At 28.4% G+C, this 23169-nt stretch overlaps 1 protein-coding gene and 1 pseudogene across 6 annotated transcripts; one reads left to right on the top strand and one right to left on the bottom strand.

The window, feature by feature from the left end:
• Positions 1-7672: 7672 nt before the first annotated feature.
• Positions 7673-9771, bottom strand: LOC112682944 (annotated as a pseudogene).
• Positions 9772-11115: 1344 nt separating this feature from the next.
• On the top strand, positions 11116-22209 carry LOC112682952 (zinc finger protein 25-like). 6 transcript variants are annotated; one of them, XM_025553743.1, is made up of 5 exons: positions 11116-11846; positions 11916-12056; positions 12511-12623; positions 19225-19347; positions 21064-22209. In XM_025553743.1, exon 5 carries the CDS (start codon positions 21383-21385, stop codon positions 22010-22012), a length of 630 nt encoding a protein of 209 aa, XP_025409528.1. In that variant the 5' UTR covers positions 11116-11846; positions 11916-12056; positions 12511-12623; positions 19225-19347; positions 21064-21382; the 3' UTR covers positions 22013-22209. The 6 variants fall into 6 exon arrangements, with proteins under 6 accessions (XP_025409528.1, XP_025409531.1, XP_025409530.1 ...); XM_025553746.1 differs by lacking the exon at positions 12511-12623; XM_025553745.1 differs by lacking the exons at positions 11116-11846; positions 11916-12056 and adding an exon at positions 16991-17073 and having other exon boundaries at positions 12245-12623.
• The last annotated feature ends 960 nt before the right edge of the window (positions 22210-23169 follow it).

Here is a 23169-nt window from a genome sequence, read left to right as displayed (position 1 = left end):
ATAATTTAAAAAATGTATAATGTTTAATTATACTAGTAGTCTTTAGTACAACTTTGGTTCACTTTTTTTTAAGGGGCCCTCTCTGCGCACAAAGTCTGCGCACGCCTATGTCTGAGAATTAGAGTGTAAACCAACATTAATTTTTAAACTCGATATAGATTATTCTAAATATTTGATACATTGCTCGAAGTTAAATGTTTAAAATTATTTAAATTTTTAATATTATTTTAAAAATTATTGAAAAACTAGAAAAATCGGAATCCCTCTCCTGCTTTAGACATATGTATATTCTGAATAATATGTTTATTATATAAATATTTCTTACATATTTTTTTGAGAATTATTATTTATAAATATACATAATATATATGCGCATCTATGCATATACACAAGTAACAGTACTCGCTGGTCATTGGCGGATATCCTGAGGGATCTTGGGGGTTAATCGCCCCTATAAGCGCTCAAAGCCCCCCCTCCAAATAATAATTTGAAAATTTTAAAAATACTATAGTTGAATACATATTATTTAAATAAATTAATAACTTTAAATGTTAAAGAAATTTTTTTTTTTATATTATAGGTAATTATTATAAAACAAAATATGTTTACCTATATATTGTATGAAGAAAGTTATGTAAGATATCAGTATGATCATTTTTGATATTATAATATGATAAATATTAATACTATACACCAGTATTTGGCAACCTTTTTGGGCTCTATTCAAAAATTTAAAAGGGTTCATGGGATAGACAATAGGAAAAATTATATGACATTAAATTAAATTTCCTTGTTTTTGGAATTTAATGGGGTTCATATAAAATTGACGCTCGGGTTGAATCCGGACCGGGGGGCCGCCGGTTACCAAACACTGTTCTATACAGTAAATAATATTCGTAAAACTTTTTACTATTTACGTTGTATGCATAAAGAAAGCACTATGTAATTATTATTAATTAAAGTGAATCGGCAGTTTTATTGACAAAACAAACAAAAAAAGAGTAATGCAATAGAAAAACTAATTTTTTATTATATATTTTAGGACTTATTGTGTATCAATGTACTAAGCATGAAAGCAGAAATAAAAGTTGTTAAAAATTGCTTAAACAAAGATAATAATGATTTGAGTATTGCAAATTTAAAAACTACTGTAAAAAAACAAAATATTTCCAAATATGTATAAACTATTACAAGTAGCACTAACTTTACTACTTAGCTCTGTAACTTGTGAACTTAGTTTTTCAGCTATGCAAAAAATAAAAACATAAATGAAAACTTCCATTCTTCAAGATCGGTTCATTAATTTATCTATTTTTCCCATAGAAAAAGACCTTACTAAAAATGTTAATAGAAAGTATATTTTAAATTAATTTGCAAAATCTACCAAAATTCTGGTTTTGAAATAAAGCATATATAGTATATGGAGTATATCATAGCATATGTAGCTGTACTAAGTAGGTCCAAATTGTTTATATTCTTATTTTTCTCATATAAATTATAAACTATGCATTTGTATATTTTTGTTACTTATCAAAACTTTGCTACATAACAAGACCTAGCTTACCACAGGTGTCAGTTGAAATAGCAAAAAAAAAAATGTATGTTATTATCAATACTAAAATGCAGTGAACCTATTGGATGTTGTCATATATACCGTACATTTTGCCATATTTTCATAACTTTTCATCATTTTTTTTTTTTGCAATTTTTAGGAAACTCATTTGATCTCTTAAAAGTACTAACTAGAACGCATTTTCTATTTTTTATTTTTAATTTGGTGATCCTTTCTGATCGAAATAGTACATATAAACAAAAAGAAGACACACATTAATGTAAAACCAATCGAAAAAACAAAATATATTCCTCGTTTCACTTAGAAACTAAACCAATAAAAGGTTATACCTCAATGGTAAATTGGGCCAAATACTTATTATACATGGTTAAATTGTTAAATATTATTTTAGTATTTATATGTTACATTATTACTATTTTAAATACGTTTAAACTGTTTTTTCTGGCCAAATAAATTATTATATATTATATTATATTATACAAAAAAATATTATTATATAAATCATTGAAGCAATTAAAATGCTTCACCACATATAAATAATTCTCGTATATATATTATAGAATAAAAATATAGTACATTTACTAGTTGTGCAACAATTATCGGTTAAAAGTGTTTCTATAAATATGTAATACCTATAAACGGCTTCAAAATATTTTATTCTGTTTGCCTATGCATAACCCCTTGAAAAACATACATGTATAACGTACTCTTGAAACAAATTATCACTATACAAATGGTAGATATTTTCAAACGCTTTGAACACCGAACTTCACCGATATGCGATTTTGTATATATTTGAACCCATTATTATTCCTTCAATTAAATGTATACTACCAGGAAATGCAAATTTCCTTTAACTCATAATATACTATGAAAAGTCCTGCAGGTGAATTAAGGAAATACTTCGTATGTCCGAAGACCAGTATTATTGATACTATATTGGATGTGAGCTGAGTTAAAAAAAGTACACTCTATATTTCAACTGAAAAATAAATAAATTATGTAGTTACGTTGATTATTTTGTGTAATGAGGATCGTTATTTTGTAGTAATTATGTTGTACTACTTATTAAATAAGGCAACATTTTAACGAGCGATGTTGCTGTTATTTATTTATTTTTTTTTATTATTATTCTCGAACCGATCAATACTTTTTCCGCCTCTATCTCACGGTCATATATATACATGCACAAATATATATATTTCATAAATATATTTTTCGATTACTATCAAATTACAGAATATGGTTGGGGATAGAGAGATGATGCCAGGAAATTACTTTAGCCAGTTACTAAGCAACAATATATAGTGTACGTATCAAAAAAAAAAAAAAAATATTAAATTTCACCTTAAACGTCGATATTTCATATACGGAATCGGGTTAAAAATAAAAATATTCGATATTGAATATGTTGATCAAGAAGTTCATGATGAACGCATATGTCAGTATCTTTAAGCTATGACTATCAATACAGGTTTAAAAACGGTACCAATTATGATAGACACTATGTTATGACTGTGTGAGTCGAATCAAGGAATAGACAGATTTCTACAAATCGAATCGCTTGCACCTAGGAAAATGTATCACGGTTCACGTATATGACGAGCACGCAGAAAAACTCGCCATATGTAAACTCCTATATTATACAAATATCCTTATGATTCAATCAACAAATTTGTTGTAATCCTCTTCACTATAATTTTTTTTCTGAACTAGTAAATTACTAGAATAAGGTTACATTTTACGTTTGGACCTTAAATAGATTTATAATGACAATAAACAACTTAATTCATTAAAAGTTTAATTAAACTTGCTATTAAATAACAGCTGACCCTTCACGTTTATTTGTATTAAAATATACAGAAATATATTAAATTATGTAATAGTAATACTGCATTTCAGATTTTACCAATACTTTTTATGAATTTTTTAATAATTTAAATGTTTTATATTTTAGATTTATTTATGACATTTATACAATTTTTATTTTGAATCTACATTTATACTTTTAATTGTACGTTTGTTATTCTGTTACTATTGATGGGTATGAATGGAGTGGTGTCAAATTTTTTCAACTGTCGTCATAGTGGCCAACTCACATCAAACATGTTGCAATAGCTGTGTAATCACTAGATTATCAACCAACAAGTCTACCGCATTTAAATCATGGACTTGAAATAAAAATAGGTAACTTGAAACACTGGTAATTATATTGCTAGTAGTACATATCTTGGTGTTTTAAATACTCGAGTTAGATTTTCTATCAACTTTATTATTTATACATTTTATAAATGTTACAGTCACTATTACTTATATTATAATTATTGAATATGAGTAAAACAAAAATTTGTGTAATTAAATGTATTGCAATTTATTAATCGCTTGTAATATTTTTATAATTTTATGTAATTTACAGTACCTAAAATAAAATTAATTTAATTTAATTTTATAAGGTAAAGAATAATGTATACAACTTTATTTTTACATGTATTCAATTCTTAACTAAGAAATCCAATCATAAAAAAAAACTCAAAAACTTGACTAAATACTCTATAGTCATAATATTTTGATGCCATCTAATCTACTCGCTAGCCATATATAATCACATATCCTGTAATATATATTCAGTTATAAACTAAAGTATATATCATCGTTTCTCAACCTTTTTAGTGTCGCGACCCCCAAAATAGGTATAAAATATAGCCAATCACTTCACGACCCCCCTCCATTTATATTAGGTAAAAATTTGATTTGAATTTACATTTTGTAAATCAGCGTTTTATTATTTTTTACCTACGCGACCACAAGTCAAGGTTTTCGTGACCCCCTTGTTGAGAAACGCTGGTATATATGATGATACCTCTGTTACTATCACTACACTTCAACAACGCTGAATTTCCGTAATTCTAGATTCTTATGTACTAAGCCTTATTGATGGTAATTAAGTAGTTATTTAGTTTCATAAATGGATAAAACGCTCATGATTAATGATAGTAAGTAGAACCTATGATCCTAAAGTGTTCTTTAAAAAATTCTGTTAAATAACCATGCCATATGAATATTAAAATTAAAAATTATATATTTGTTTAAATGTATGCAACTGGCTGGGATTTACAACTTAATAATGAATGCAACTTACATTTTTATATATTAATATAATTACTAAAAATGTAAAAACAATATATTATATACTTCAGATTAAAAATATAACGGATTTCTATGACTTATCATGTCAAAATGTATATTATAAATAATAAAATGTATACAATGTATATAATATACAATTTATAATGTATACAAAAAATATTTTGGGAGTATTTAGGTTGTACATTTTCATACTTAAATAATTTATAAAAAATTTTTAATAATTTTCCTGAATTTCGGGGAGGGGGATTTAACCCTTAAAACCCCCTTTGTGAACGCGCCTGATAACAAAATTTTTTTTATATGTTAATGTTATACTTGTTTTCTATAAAATATATTTCAAGTCAACTTTATATCTAATAGATATTTAAAAATAATTCTACATTTATTTAAACTTAGAGGTTAATTGTTTTATATCTTTATTATTTTATATTATAATTAATTATTATAAACATAGTAATTATTTGTTTCAGCTTTATAATATGCGTTTTAAAAGAAAAAAAAAACCAATATTATTTAAAGTCCTACTGTCAAATATATTTTTGTTAAGAAAAGTTAACTTCGCTGTTTTTATAAATTGCTTTATATGTTGTAAATATATAAAGTAACCAACAGCCCTGGTAATTATTGTGAACCCTATATCCAGGGGCGTATTTATGGGAGGGGGGAGGGCTCGGGCCCCCTCCGAAATGAAAAACACCATTGTTAAAGATTGTTATTTTTAATATGGATATGTCTTAATGCTGGGGGTTTCCGAAAATTTGTCGCGACACTGAGAATGTTGCTTATGCGATAATTTAAAATTTTATATTTATAAAATATGTTTATTCTTTTAAGAAAATATGTGGTGAATTTTGAGTGACTCTAATAAAAAATTTGTTTATTACAATGTAGTTTTTATACTTTTAAATAATAATAAATCATTAAAAAAATTGAGTTTCTTATTTTTCTGATGGTGTAAAGACTGTCGAGAAGTCTTATAGTGTTAAAGTAATTTTTTCGTAATAGTGTGCTTCCTCTTTCCTTTCCACCCAAAAATCAAATACATAATCGGCCCCTTCCGAAATGAAAACCTATATACGCCACTGCCTATATCTATTATGTTTATTATACCTATACCAATTATTGTACCTAATTATTATTACTACATGTGTGTGAAATTTTATTTACTTGCGATTTTATAATTTTAACTACAACGACTTTTTCTATGAAAACAATTTTTATAACATAATATTACTATTATAATCATTTGTACCATTTATAATAACACACAATTCAATTAAATATTATGATTGAAATAACAATATCAATAGATTTAAGGAACATTACTATAATTATTATTCTTATTATATCGTTGTAGCGATCATTATTATCATATTATTATTGTCTTTATTATTAGTGTCTAATTATAATTTATTACAGACATCAATACATCACAATAATCAATCCCAGTTCGACCAATGGTTGCTCATCACTTTCAAACTTTCAAATACTATGAATCAACATCATTGTTCATCGGAGTACTATAGATTGGATGGATTGTATTGAAGAGTATTTGAATCCCATATAAACAAAACTGCCCTATTTTATTAGCGAGGCTTTATTTACTTTCTTTATCTTCTTAACTCGTAAAAAAAATATAGTACAATTTAAGGGTTAAAATCAAACTACTAATTATATGTTAAAAATTTATATGTATAAGAAAAAATAAAAATTTGTGTGATACCATTTAATAAAATTTTACTATAACTATTAATGTATAGTGTTTATTATTCTGCGTATATTTAAATGAATTATTAACAGTTCAATTTTACAATATGTTACCATTGCAGTAGTTTTACTCAATTTTTTGAGATTCCAAGACTAAACATTTTCATGAGGATACAGCGCTAGGGGTAGAATTTGCTACACATAAAGAAATTTTCTTTTCCCTTCAGTGTTCAACATCTGTTTTTTTGCTGTTTATCGTTAATCGAATAAAACCTATGTACAATTGACCTGTAAGTCTGCAATTTATTTAGTGATGTTATATATTATAATAATTGGTGTATGTTGAGTTTTTTTAATTTATAAATGGAAAATTACTAAATAAAAATTAATTTATTATTAAAACCGAATTTTAATAGATAAAATGCAATAAAGTAAATAGTTAGCTCAAATAATTTCGATTATGATTTACAAAGATATAAATATAATTGTTTTTTTTATCCATTAAATTTTGATGTATTCCAAGACAATATATTGATGTTATAAAAAACAAATTTAACTTCTCCTAAGACTTTAAAAACTATACTTATTCTAGTTTTTATACCAAATATGAAAACAATAGTTGTTTACCAAATAATTTCTTATTATATTATAAATGTTTTCAACATAATGGAATGAGGTGTCCTATTGATTAATTTTATCAAATTTATCGTACAATTAATCTTGAAATATTTATCAAATATATCTAATTTTATTAGTAAAGCTAGTCGATTTAACTTAAAATTTTTAAATGAAAAATATTTTATGGCTTTCCAGAAAACCACAGTGTGACAGTTTTCATATGTTTCAACCGCAATCATCAAAAGGTACAGTTGTTAATTATAAATCAAAAAATTTTATTTATCATCATTGGCCAAGCATGACTTATTGCAATCACATAAAATTATGATTTTTGTTTCAATCAAACTGTTTTTTACTTATCCTTTTAAAAAAAAACAAATAAATGCTATTTATTTGTTTAATCTCTATTCTTTATTACTGCCAGTTGTTTTTATTTAATTTGATATTTAAACAGACTCTTAGTTATAATATTTTCAAATATATACATAAGACAATAATGATGAAGAAAAAAAAAACTATTACAAACATTTTATATTATTTATTACGGTTTACTATATTATATGACAATGTTATAAAAAAAATGCAATTTAACTTTAACTGCACAATTAATGTTTATACATTATTGTTAAGCATTTTAGTCATATAATAAATAATCAACAACAAATTCAGACATACAAATACATTAAATTAGTGGTTCTTAAAATGTGGTACGCGGATGGCTGCATAGTGGTAGAGTGGATATTAAAATTTTAATATAAATTCATATATGATGAATAATGAGGGCGCAACAGTGAAAAAAATATGTAATACATCCATAAAGATCCGCATAACATTTGTCGACTATCTGTTATTCAATGTTTCAAAAAATGTTTTTAATTTAAAAAAAAAATGTATTTTGTGATATTTTATACTACATAATGGTTATGATAATTGACCCATGAAAAAGCCAAGGGGGGTCAGATAACCCAACTTACCCCCCTCTGCGAATGCCCTTGCGTGACTGATTGATAATATACTCAAGTGGTACACGAAAATAAAAGTTTGAGAACCGCTGCATTAAATTATATACAAATATATTAACTTTTTCTTTTATAAATTTTTATTTTGCATATATTTTAATATAAGGTCTCTTTTTTTTTTGGGATAAGTGATTCTCATAAACTTTAATGGTGGATTTATCGAAATGTGTATTACATTTTTTCCATTTCTTTCTTCTAGTAAGATCTTTCATATAATTTTCTGGGGTCATTTTGGTCATTAAACCTATAAAAACAATAAAATATCACAATTTAAACAAACATTTACTACTATTTTATGTTAACCACTTGAATTTCAACTAAAACACAAATACAAAAAAGTTTCTACAAATAATTTTATAAAGATATTTCAAAAATATGATGTACCCTATAGTTGTTAATTATAGTTATTCATACACAAATCATTAGACTGATTACAATTATTTAAACTTTAAATTATAAATTTTACATGGTCGACAATAACAAATTGAGAATTTACTAAAATAAATATGATCTAAAAATATTGCATTATTTTAGTGAATAGCATGTGGTAGACATTTATCAAATAAAAACTTAAATAATTGTATTAAATTTGTCTTGATTGATCGAACAAAATATATATTTATATGCACAATTTAGAACATGACATAAATGCAGCTTATAATGTACTTATGGACTTTTAACTAGATTATTAAATATGTCACTCCATGTGTTACATTATGATTTTTTTATTTAGTTAATGATATTATACAATTTAATAATAAGAAATACAACCAAGATCTACAATTTATTGAAACATATTGACGTGTAATATTAATTGAAATCTTGTGTTTCATTCAGTTAGTGTAAGTAGGGCCTTACCTACTTTATAGGCCATTGACATTAATTTTTATACTATTTTCTGCTGTATCGCACAAAGACCAGTGACTTGTCATGACATGATACACCCATCAGGTTGTTCGAATTGACTCAGAATCAATACGTCCTATAAATGTTCAAGAATATTTACAAACAAACAATGATTCAATGTAATCACACGTTATGTTACCGTATGTTTTATGTTCAAATCGAGACTGCACAACGGACAGCATTTACTCTTAATAATCTTTTCTGAGGAATGGTACATAGCATTCCTTGGATGATCAACTTATTTTTCGAGTTTGTTGTGTTGGACTGAAAGGCAAGGAAAATAGGTAAACACCACGAGCACAGCAAAGCTAACAAAACACAGCGGTACTTATTCTCCATAAGAAACGTAGCCGCAGTAGTGTGCAGACCGCTGTTGGGCGTCAACTGTTCCAACAATCCACTCACGGCCAACATGGTACCCGTCGATATTTTAAACAATCTCAATTTGTAAGATCCGTTGTTTCGCGTGCACAACGATCGGTCGGTTGAGCGGTGGGCAACGCCGTGCAATTTTCCACAGAAATTTTAATTTGTTTTCGTCGAAAGATAACAACTCGATCGTGATACGACAAATGTATTCGTTCAAAACCGATAGTGGTCGCGTTTTCGTGTTAAACGAACGGTTGATATAATACGCGTTGTTTTTTCGGCGCAGATTCCCGTCTGTGCTCGTACGTCGTGTGGAATTAGAATCCGGCAATCAGAAATGCATTTAAATGCGGAACAACCAAGGCCGCATTTAGGAGGGCACTGGCTACAACTGCCCCTGGCGCCAAAATGTTGTGGTCGGGAATTTGCTCATTTGTGAATTATTGAACTTTTAAAGTTATTTTGAAATTATTATTTTTTTTTTTTTTTGTTTTATAACAGTATCATAAATTAATGTTAATGTATTTAATTTATTAATATATATTATTAATGTATTTATAGCGATATAGCCATCATCGATCCAGAATATTATTAATATATCTAATATTAGTTCCCAAATTTGTTGTTATCGCGTGCGGCGTGCGGTGGCGTGCCTACTACACAAAAATAGCATTGATTTTAGAATATCTAAAAGGTTCATGAGGATCTATCTCCCATACTTTCCGTGGGTAGGCTTCTTAGAGGGACGCCAATTTTTTTTTGTTTGTTTTTTTTTTGCGCCGGGGCTCAAAATACGACACTGGGAACATAGGCGTGTGCAGGGGATATGCAGGGTTATGCAACTGCATACCCTAAACATAGAGCCTTCTTTCTAAAATTACAAAAAATAAATAAAAATTATGACAAATTTGGTTTTATGTATATTATGTGATTTAGTATTACATTATGATTCTAATTATATTTTCATATTCAGTCCCAGACAGTTTAATTTATTTTTGAATCACAAATCATATACTATAATAACGATTTAATGTGTTAATGAAATTAAGAAGTACAATAATTCAAGCGAGATTAAATAGATATCAACCACAGAACAAGAAATAGCTACAAATTAAAATCCCGAAAACAACGGTGATTTATTAACTTCACTGTACGCAGAATCGTTTTATGATTAATTTTGATTATTTATCAAATTTATTTTGTTTTTCATTTAAGTATATAATTACGATTTTATTTATTTACTCTATTTAAACGTATTACTCAAACCATTTCAAGTGTTATGTATTTAAATTTTTTTTTCGTAATTTATTTTAATTTTTAATTATGAAGACAGTTATAACGATTAAGAAATGGTTATTCAGTCACTTTTTTCGGGTAAAAAAAATTAAATAGTTATTAAGACCAGAATTTCGAACGCTTAAATTAACTTTCAGTTTTAGGGGGGGGGGGGGGAGATAGGCAGTGGCAGCCTTTTCCATACCCTGAAAGAGGTCTGCGCACGTCTATGACTGGGAACAACGAGTGACGAGTGAAACGACACAAATGATTCTTCGAACGTTCGTTCGTTCGCACACTCGACACCGGACAGTAGTACTTTATCCAACGACTCAGCGGTTGATAACGGAGTACCGTTCGCCAAATTATTCGGATCGCCGATACGGTTTTGATGTCTGTGCCATAGGCGCTATAGGGTTTTTAGCACACCCGGTTTTTTTTTCAGATCTATATAATCTATAATAATTACAGTAAAATACCATGTAATTTTATTTTCAGTAATTTCAGCACCCCCAATATTTGGGCGCTAGTTGCGCCCGTGCTCGGTGCACGTTCGAATGAACGCGTACAACGGACAGTGTCCGTTGAAATTTATCAACATCGCTTTAACCCGCCGTAACAAACGATGATTGTTTCGGTGTTCCGCAGTGGCGGGTTTAACGGGGAAGAAGTGGTCATTTGTCGCCTAATAATATTCTTACCCGAAAATGTCCCCCGGACCCAGTCCTTATTTATTTCAATTTCAACATAAAATTTCAAATATAATTGGTCATTACTGTTTCCGAAGTTTTAGATTGTAACACATCAAGTAATATACTATGATAAGAAATTAGTAATTATAATACCGTGTAATGTTACGAAATGCTCACACGACTTAAAGTACGGTTTCCTAGACGCGACATGTCGTTAGTAACTGCTTACTCGAAAATCATATAGACTGGTTTGTAACGCGCGACAAACCACGACAACCGAACTTTGGGTCGCGACGACCGACGACACTACTGCTCCGGGAGCAGTACTGCGCGACAAGTCGCCGCGACATTCACAGTGATCGTTGTGAATTTTTAGCATGATGGCGTCTACTTTGGTTTTTTCTGCGTCCAACGACGAAATTCTTATTTAAGAGGTACAAAAGAATCCGGTTCTTTTCAACATTGGAGATAAAAATTATAAAAATATAATATTAAAAGATAATATTTGGAAAGACATATTTTTGAAACTTGGAAAATCAGGTAATGTAGTCTATATTAGATATATATAAAAAGTATATTATGAAAATAACAATAATTAATATTTTGTAGTGGATGTAACTAAAAAGAGATGGAAAAATATTAGAGATTCTTATGCCAGAAATAAAAGAAAACCATCTACGGGTTCAGCGGCATCTAACAATAAAAAGTGGACATTAGCACCTCATTTTGATTTTTTGGGAACGAAAGAAGGTACCTACATTTACATTATATATTTACATTTACGTTATAATGTAATATATTTTAATGCTTGTTTTATCAAACTGAATCATAATATAATGCTTGTCATGATTAAAAACTTAGTTGACATAAATTAAAATATTTTCAAATTGCCTTCATTTTTCAAATAATTTTTCTGTAAATTATAATAAAGTAATTTTCATAATTTAACTACTAATTTAACTAATTATTGATAACTGTTTACTTGTGACATATGTGATATTGGTGGAAAAATATAATGAAACAAATATTTACCAGACGATTTATTTTGTTTTAACGCTATACATTGCCCATTTACTCCGTACTGCGAAAATATACAAACCGGCATCAATTTTTATTTATATTGTTTCGTGGGTATTAACACGCGTTATCGCCGTGCCGTATCGCTGCGTTGATGAGCGTAATGACACGTCTATTTTTATTTCAGCAAAAATTCTTAGTATTTAATTTTGTTTAATCGTAAAGTTTACAACGTTAACATTCTGGTATTCGATTAAGAACATCCGTCGGACACAGAAGTAGATTGATTAAAATCATAAGGTAAGAATATAATATTTAATATTATTAACTGTAAAAACGTTTATCAAATTTTGACTTTCAATATTTAAGTTACTATACCCTACAATAATAAAATCAACCGGTTATATGTTTGAAACTTAACTGCGTGTTTCGAATGCTGCGATTAATCGCTGCAAATTAAAACGTATTGTAATAATTGTATGGGTTTATTCACGCATTCGCCCATGAGACGCGCTTGTTTAATTTTGAACGTTTTTCAACTACAAAACAAATATTTTTCCAATGCATTTCTTTTTTTTATAACTCACGGGTGATTTGAATAACGCGCGATCGCAACGCGTTTTATTTACCTCCATTCATAATTCGTGTCTTCGACCTTGTATGAATTACAAATTACAATTACAAATTGTATTAATTTATATTTAATAAACATAAATTCGTATAATCGTTTGTATTTGTACATTCATGTTCCTCGTGCAGTAATTATGTCCAGACAATATGAATAAAATTATACGCGGAAGCAATCGTACTGCGTATTATTAATAATTATTAGTATCGCAGTCCCCCGAGGTGAAATGGTCGAAAAATGTGTTGGTCGTACACTGTTGTTTCGTAGTGAATTTTTCGCCCCTACGTAACTCGTTTCTCACGACTCGAATCCCTTTACACGCCCGTCCGTTTGGACCGCGAAAAAAACCCGTCTAGACCCGGCATCGACCGAATACGGACGAAAAAAACAAAATATTTTGTTTTTATCCGACATCGGCTGTAAACGATCGAATTTCTCGGATGTAATGTACAATTGAATTTTATACTTTTATTTTTTTCGTGCGTATTCGACTGAACGTTATTTCGGCCGATGCCGGGTCTAGTCTGACCGTAGATTAACGTTATGTCCTAACTGAATCCGTGCGTTGCGGGCATTGCGTGCACACAGATAAAACAAATTGCTGCAAAGTACGGACATGTCCTTACTGGTCGTATGACGCGTGCGGTACGTTTCATCGCACCGCACATAACGCCTTGTCCTTACTGAATCCGTGCGTTGCGTTTATACGTTCGCCCGCAACGCAACGCACGCAACGCAACATTTTGTTGGCAAAATTGACGTCGATGAATTCAGACGTGCAACATACAAGAGGTTGTGAAGTTGCAGGCAGTTGTACATTTTATTTTCAGTTGTTAACATGTCGTTAACCTCCGAACAACGAAAAATTGTACTATCCGAAAGTTTGGCGGTTAAACTTTTTATTTTGAAAAAAAAATTGTCCAATTTGTATTGCTTATAGGAACTAATTATATTATTACTATCATTATTTTATTTTTGTATTATATTACTGATTACATTATTCCATAAAATATTAATATATTATATAATAAATAATAATATTGTAATATTGTAATAATAATATATTTCTTTAGCTAGTATATTCAGTATACAATTTTAAACTTTTAAACTTACTTGACATTCCAAGTTCTTTGGATACAGAATCCCAATGCCTGTCTGCCACTACCCGATCTTTAAATTTTGGTTCCCATTTATTCCAAAGTACTGATCTTTTTTGTACTTCGGAAATAAGAACATCCATTTTTGAAATACAAAAAAAAATAAATTTAAATAATTGACAATGTGTCTTGACGCACAACGTTGCGTTGGAAAATAGAACAAGCTCTATTTTGTGCGGTGCGTTAAAACGCATCGCACGCATGTTACGGCCAGTTAGGACATGTTCGTACTTTGTTGCAGTTGGTTTTATTTGCGTGCACGCATCGCCCGCAATACACGCAACGCACGCAACGCACGGATTCAGTTAGGACATAGCGTAATGGAACATGCTCTATTTTTCAACGCAACGTTCTGCGGGCAAGACTTAATATTGTTACGTAAATTAAAATAAATATTCCCGTATTTACATAAAATTTGTATTTTTTGCGTTTAAAAAATGGATCATCTTATTTCTGAAGTACAAAGAAGAGCGTTACTTTGGAAAAAATGGGATATAAAAAATTTATAGATCGCGTAGTGATGACATTCATGTTCAATTACCTCTTTTATGTAATCAAATGTACTTGTTACCATTCGCATGTAAGAATGAAATAAATTATCATCAGCGCGTAATTGTGCATACAAATGATGAAATTTGCCAAATTCAAGCCTATCTTTATAAATTTGGTGTACCACATTTTCTTTACGTTTTTTTTTTTAAATAATCAACTAAAACACTAAACTTTCGAATAATAACATTTTACGTTATACAATGTTTAACGGCATGTTGACGACTGGCATTTTCCGACCTATCGCACGTATAAAACGGACGTAAATTTTGCCATCGATACGTTTTATCATTATACATGTATACCAAACAACATAATAATGATTTGTAATTATAACTAATATACCCTGCTACATTATAAGCTCATATATTATATATTTATATTCTTCTTTGGGTGCTTTTCGATTCTGAATGTTGGCGACCATTCTAGCAATTCTCTCTCTTTGGTTTATCGTTGCTACAGATATAAATTAAATAACATTATATACAGGGCCGTCTTAGGGTATGCAGGGGTTCATAAAGCTTAGCTGACCTAAAAAAAAAATGAAATAATGGGATAAGAAATAAGATACTTAATGTAAATTCACACAATTAAGCATTCATTATTTAATTCTTATTCACCTAAGTTTTTTTTATAAGTTGTCGTATTAATACGTTACAGCATAAGTTCCCAAAGTGTGCGCCACGATGTCTACATAAGGGCGCCGCGCTGTCATGAAATACTATCGGGTCTAACATTTTCCTTATGATTAGTCATGCTATGACTTAGAGAAGAGCGCCTTGAAAAAACCTTAAGTCAAAAAGGGCACCGGGTGTCTAAAAAGTTTGGGAAGCACTGCGTTACATCATAAATTTAAAGTTATAATTTCTATTATTCAGGGCCCTCAGCAATATGGGAGCTTTGGGCACGTACCCACTTGCCTATATAGTAAAGACGGAACTGATCAAATGTATCCTATCTTCTCAACTTCCCCCCCCCCCCCTACAAAAGTGGCTGAACCCGTCAACAGCGTTTATATGTGAATTAATATTTAAAATGTTAATACTTAAATAACAATCTTTTCCATTAATTAGTAAATACTAAATATTAATCTTGAAAACTTAATTTAGGTATGATTACTGATTAAGTGATAACTGTGATAATAAATGATCACAAATAAGCTAAAAATATGTTATTTTAAAATTTAATAGATTTTGTTACACTAATGACTAGAGCCCAGATTTATATGCATTTATAAAGTGTCAAATATGATGCAATTATGCAAAGAAAAAATGGCTAAATATAAAATTATATGCATTATGTTACACTTTATAAAATATGATTTTTTATTTTGAAAACCACACTTTTATACCAAATAAAATTCTAATTATTTTATCAAAAACAAAAAAAAATGATAATATCCAATGATTTATATTTCAAATAATTTAAATCAATCTAAAACTTTTAGGAAACTAAAAAACGAGAATACAAATAAAAACAATAACTAAAAATAAATATTTTAGATTTTATAAATATTTTAGATTATTTGAAGTTACCTACCGTAAAAAAACTAATAGAAAACTTAAAAAAAAAAAATATAAATCTTTTAAAATAATATTTTGAAACTTAATACCTATCATCTTAATTCGTGCTCTATTCGAGGAGATTACAAAATTTACTGTAAATTAAATAGATAATTAATTAAAAATCATTAAATATGCATGTTATATGCATTTATGAACAAATATGCAATAACCATTGAAATATGCAAAATATGCAGTATAAAATTTGGTGTTTAAATTCGATGTGATATGAATCCTGGAAATTTCAAACCTCCATAGACGTGCATACACTTAGTAAAAATATGCAAATGCATATAAATCCGGGCTCTACTAATGACAATACCACGTATCTAAATTTCACCAATTGTCCAGGAGAGTGAAAAACTAAATAAATATTAACAAATATTATACTGCTCATATTTTTATCAAGTTTAAATTTAAGTTATGATTAATCAACATTGTTTTTAATAAAACTCTTTAAATTTGATTGCTGTTAAAATGTAGTGTAGTTACTTGGTATTTCTTAAAGTTGTTATGAGATACGTGTTTTTGAGCAGTGCTTTAACATTGTTGCAAAAATAATAAAAAAATAAATTATAAATTTATAAAAATACTAATTAATATATCCAATTTGGAAGGGAAATAATTTATTTTAGGTTATTGTACAGAAAGTAAATTTTGTGCGTAAGGAGATAACTAATATTTTGATACCAAAACCTCATTTTATGTAAAATGTCAGATACGTGGTATTGTCATTAGTGTAACGATTTGATTCGATTCATTATGATTTAGGTTCAAACCGTGACTTGGTTAAGATATGATTTGACTTATCAATTGTGAGTTGATGAATTGACTTAATGAATTGATTTACTAAAGTGAGTCGTAATTCTCCTCTCTAATTTATATTATGAATTATGATAACATTATAGTGGTTGATGGCGATTAAACGTATTAACCAATTTGTTACAACGCAATGCCGCATATAGGTGTTCTTAAATTCTAATCAATCAGCTAGATTAGGTGATGAACTTAAGAACACACGGATTTACTACACGTACGGCTTTAAATGTAATAGGAACAGGGATGGAAACGATATATCGATATGACCTTACCGATATACTGACTCGATATAATAGAGTCTTTCGATATTTTAATAAGATAAATCGTCGGGAAACAAAGAGATGATATATTTATACACATTTACAAATTAACTGCGATGTTATAGATTAATAGTAATAGTTATGTTTAGTGTTTACATTTTGCATATTTGCACCACACAATCCACGTTCCTCATTGATTAAATCGAAAGTCGGTAGAGGTATATAGTAGGGTTCGAATTGGCAAAATTAAAAAGGGGACTGTGTTTACTTAAAAAAAAAAAAAATAGCGTCCCCAAAACTTGTTAAGTGTTATAATTATAACGTAATAATAGTAGATGGACGCTAAAATTTCTGAAATTTGGGATACTCCGTCCCCCTGTCTCCCTTAAAGTGTAGCTCTGTATATAGTATATTATATGTGACTGTAGCGGTTATTGGTATCCATGGAATATATATATCTACTATAAAACTATTATAAGAATGCCGATTGGGTGATAAAGTCATAGAAGAATTTTAATCATTATCATTATCCATTTTTTTCGTAGACCCTTGTACCTTGTACCCTATTGTATGATAATTTCGATATAAATCAATGTAAAGATATAAAATAGCGGTAGATATATTGTGGTATCGATATAGGTTATGCGCAGAGGTGGAATTAGGAATTTTTACGCCCGGAAAAAATGTGGAAATTACGCCCTATCATAGACCAAAAATCAAATACTCTTCTCGAGAATTGTTTTCTAATAATTAATATAAAATCATACTTGTTTTAACATAAGAACAGTATCTAACAAAGTTTAAAAATATCAAATTAGTTGTTGATAATTACAAAAATTATACCTTCTACGGCCTTTTACGCCCAGGGATGAATCCCTGTTTTCCATCCCCTAGTTCCGACCCTGGTTATGCGATGTATCGATGGATAACGATTTTTTGCCATCCTTAAATAGGAATGGTAGAAACGGTAGATTTCGACGAGCATCTAATAAGCTGAAATAGCAGCTTGCCAAATTGACTGCTGCGCGCTCAACTCCTATTATCATACCATTATCAGTGCGTGAACTATTGTTGTAACAACAAATTTGTTATAACCATTGGTTATGATTTTTGATATTTAAACAATTGACTTCTTTACCTATTTTTTTTTTTAATTTGTGTTTTAGTACGTTTTTTTTTGCAAAATTTCATTGTTATATTAATTTTAAAATAATTTCTGTTTAGTATATAATTGTTTGATTTTTGTGAACTTTATGGTGACTATAAATTGTAAACGTATCCATTAAAATTTTTTTGTTCTGATATATTTGTGTTGTAAAAACATTTTTTTTTTTTTTTAGAATTGTCATCTAATCTTATAAACTCACATGTACAAGCATGTATGGATGCAAATTCTACACTTATTGTATTTCAAACATGTCGAATGTGTACATGTTTCATCAGTTTATAATATAGTGCTGTTGTAAAAGATTGGATAATAATTTGTTAATATAGGTATAATTCAAATTCACGCGCGCATAATCAGATTATTTTAGAAAATAACAGTTGATAATGGTGTGATGTGAGGAGCAGCGCGCGAAGTAGCTAGTGTGCCAAGCTGCAATGAGACGCTATTGATGTTTGGCCCACATTAATTTTGGGAGATGTGCATCATCCCCATATTATACTCTCCCCCTCCATCAAAACAACTGAGTAGGTATTGACGCCATACTTGAGCGTCTCCATATTTGCCCACTCATCGTCGTTGCCGTTGTTTTTTTCTGTCTAGCCATCGACCGTCTATTGAATATTTCTTCTAGTACTTCCATTATTTAACACTTAAATTACTTCTAAACTTAATGTTCGAACTAAATGTAATGTTATTTATACATTGGCTAATAACCTTTTAGCTATTTATCACCGTTTGAATTACACATTATTTTTCAGCTGTATAAACAACAAATGTATTGCGGATCGATTAAAGAAAACAATAACAATTAACAAGCATATCTTGTAGTGAAAAAGTGGCTGCAAACTAGATAATAATCAATCATATTCTACATTTATCAGGTAAAATATTGTCATTTAATTAACTTAAATTGTTTAATAACTTAAATATTAACTATACAGTAGACCTTGAATGAGGTCCGTGTGCAAAGGGGGGGGGGGGAAAGGTTTGGGAATTTTAACTCCCACATTAAGAATCTTTTTATACACGTTTTTACTAAGAATACACCGAGTCCTCGTTCTATGAAAATTAAACTGACTTGAAAATTCATAAAAAATTGTCTATTTTTGTTTTAACTGTGTCAATATTCTCGATTTAACACCTTTTTTTATTTAATTTGTGAGTACTTTCCACCTACTATCGATTGTAGTAACCGAAGTCATTACGACATAGCTAAAACTACTTTGTAGTCTTTTCCTTAACCTATTTTCCTTGGACGTTGTCAAAAACAACTATCTATTAAAATACTTTTATATTTGAAGACGGGTTATTAGCTAATAAGGTAAACAGGTATTTTAGATATTAAGAATATTTATATTATTTTTGTTATTAGCTAACCATTTAAACGGGAATAGTTGTTTTTAGTATAAGTTTTTGAAAGATTAATATTATTTTTTGTTTTTAAAGATCAACGAAAAGCCTTGAGTCTTTTCCTTGTTCTAAACTACTTTTACGCATTACGTCTAACTATCTGTGTATAAATAGGGACGTGATGCTAATACTTATTCAGATACAATGTAACCAAATTTATGAGTAGACCGATACTCTTAAACTTACAACATAAACTTATCGGACTACCATTACGTTGTATTTCAGTAATATAATTCACATCAGTAATATAGATCATATTTATAACTTAAAAAATGTGTTTTCTTTATTTTACTTCAAACTTCTATTAACAAACGTGTAATTACTGCAACAAAAGGTGATTCGTCGTAAAAACGTTTCGAGTCAGTCTGATCAAACCGGCTCACTATACGATTATTGTTGTAAATGCAGCCATCTATAGAACACATTTTCACAGACAAGTCAGCTATTCAAGTTGTTCAAACATTTATTAATTTTCGATCCTTATATTTCTGATCATGGATATCCAAACGAGTGTTTTTTTTATTGACTTTTAACCTAACATATATAATTTTGAACCCTCCCTTAGACTATTCTTGCACATGGGTCTGCCTTAAATACATACAGTTAAAGATAGAAATTTTTAATTTTAATTTCAGTAGGTAAAACAAAAGTTAAAAAAAATATTTAATAAAAGTAATAATTATGGTTGGTTTTTTCCCAAACCTCGTCCCCTTATATTATTTTCATTTGTTTTAGATTCTGAGTGAAACTAAGAATGTAATGGTTTTAGCATAGTGTATGTTATAGATCTGAGTACATCGATGATTATATTGGTATTATCTTGTATTTTTTCTGTGTTTTGTGCATATGATTTTTAATAGAAATTATTATTCCGATCATTACGAAATAAAGAGTAAAAGATAAGAAATATTGTCTAGTTGGTACATTAAGGATTATTTTACTATTTACTTAACAGTATTTTACTTCAATTACTTAGTGTACAAATCATTGAGATTTTAATTATTTTATTCTGAAAGTATAGAATTGTTTAATTGTTTGATATTTACTGAACTACTTATTATACAAACAATTACTCTATTTGGAATTAACTAAACGTGAAATTTGATTAAAAATAATACCACAGAAAATAAAATAAAACAATTGATTATAAATAATAATTAAGACATTATCTAATAATATTTTTTCAGGTCCAAGAGTTTGATGGTGATGAACATGTCAAATTTAAAATGATTTATTTCACATCAACAGTTAAATTGATATGAGTGGACACATGAATCTCACATCTAACATTCATTATTAACGTCACAAATACAATAAGGAGTTGACAATAGACATATTTATATTTAAGCTTTGAGAGTCACATGTAATTTTTATTATTAATCATTTTAAGGGAATATATATTAAAAAAACGTCATAATCAAATTAGTTTTTGGAGTTATTGTCGTTTTGTGCTAAATATACCAAATCATTACAACACATAGTAACAATAATAATTAATTTGCTGCAATGGAATCCATTTATGTAAATATAGATTTACCAATTTTAACACCTACAGATAATGAGTTGAATAATTATAGTAATCCTGCCGAATCAGAACCTTTACGGTATGGTTGTCAATACTGTACAGAAGGAAGATTTAGTTCTCAACAACAATTGGATCTACATGAGCGCGCACATGAACCGTATATTCGTTATGAATGTCCCAATTGCAAAAAGCTATTCAAAAAAGAATTAAAATTATTTAAACATTGGGAATCACACACTGATAGACGAAGATTCAGGTGCAATATATGTGAAAAAAATTGTTTATTATTTAGCACTTTAAGGAAACATCTAATAAAACGTCATGATCAGACTGATTTTTCAAATTGTATTCGTTATGAGCTAAGTCTACCACAGCATTACAAAAAAGTACTAGTGACTGATGATGCTGATGATTCATCTGATTCATCTGATGATAAGTGGAGTCTTTATTTAAGAAAGTATGAAGAATTCGTAGCCGCTACACCGTATCCTTGTCGATACTGTTCAAACCGCTTTACTTATGAAGATCAATTAGTTATACATGAACGCGGACATCAACGTCCAATCACTATAGGTAATGTGTTAAATCATATTAATAAGCCTGAAGAATGAAGAGCTTTACAGTACTGTTGTCCATTCTGCACAAAACAATTTAGTTCTCAAGAGCTATTTGATTTACATGAGCGTACACATAAACCATACATTCATTATCAATGTTCCAAATGCAATAAGCTGTTAAAAAAAAAATCGAACTTATCAAAACATTATGTATAGTCTCAGTATAATCTTTTATCTATCTATTTATAAATATAATATTGTATATAGTATATTATTGTATCAATAAATTTTTGTTGAAAAATATTTTAGATTGTAGATACGTACTTGTAATGCGTTATGTTAAAGCAATGACTTATCTAAAATAATTTACATTACATTTTTGATAAACAGTAAAAACTGTAATGAAATTATGTAGCGTATTACTATAAAAGTAATGATGTTATTTTCTGTTACATTACTACCCTACACTGATTGTTTGTTGTATTTATTATTCAGAAACTATATTTGTTCTTATATAATTAAATTTGTAAATAAATATATATAAATAGTTATATTAACTAGAACATAATTGATAGTAGTATAAAACATTGCTAAATGTGCATATATATACACATAAAAATGTATAATAGATATTATACCTTACTTTTTAGTTGTTTATGTTATTAGAATTAGATAGAATTAATTAGAATAAATTAATTAATAGAATCTAATTAATTTAATTGACCCAAAAATCACAAAATAAAACACTAATTTTCGTGAAAGTATTTCTGAGGCAGTGCGTTTAGCAATAACTTTACGATTTTTATCAAGTGATGGTTCATATCATATAATTTAAAAATAAAATAGTGTATTGTTTAAATAATCACGTATTGATACGTATTGTATAACATATTATTATTATATTACATTATTATCATATTATTATTTATCATATTCAAATATATTTTTTAATAAATATTATCATTTAAAACTATTTTAATTATTTATAATATATATAACTAAAATAAATAATAATATATATTGTACCTGATGTACACATATGCAAAGCATTATTAACTTTTATAATTATTCAGAGATACATCGGCATACAAGTACAAACATAAATTCAATAATAATTTTAATTAGGTACTTATTAATTATGTATAACGTTTTGAAATAGTAAAAACTCACACTTTATATTAATATAAAGTTCAAGTTTTATTTTCATGTTA

This window comes from Sipha flava, unplaced genomic scaffold, assembly GCF_003268045.1.
Source record: "Sipha flava isolate LNK unplaced genomic scaffold, YSA_version1 216_pilon_pilon, whole genome shotgun sequence".
In the NCBI taxonomy this organism is placed as follows: Eukaryota; Metazoa; Arthropoda; class Insecta; order Hemiptera; family Aphididae; genus Sipha; species Sipha flava.
This window is presented reverse-complemented; position numbering and strand designations above follow the sequence as displayed.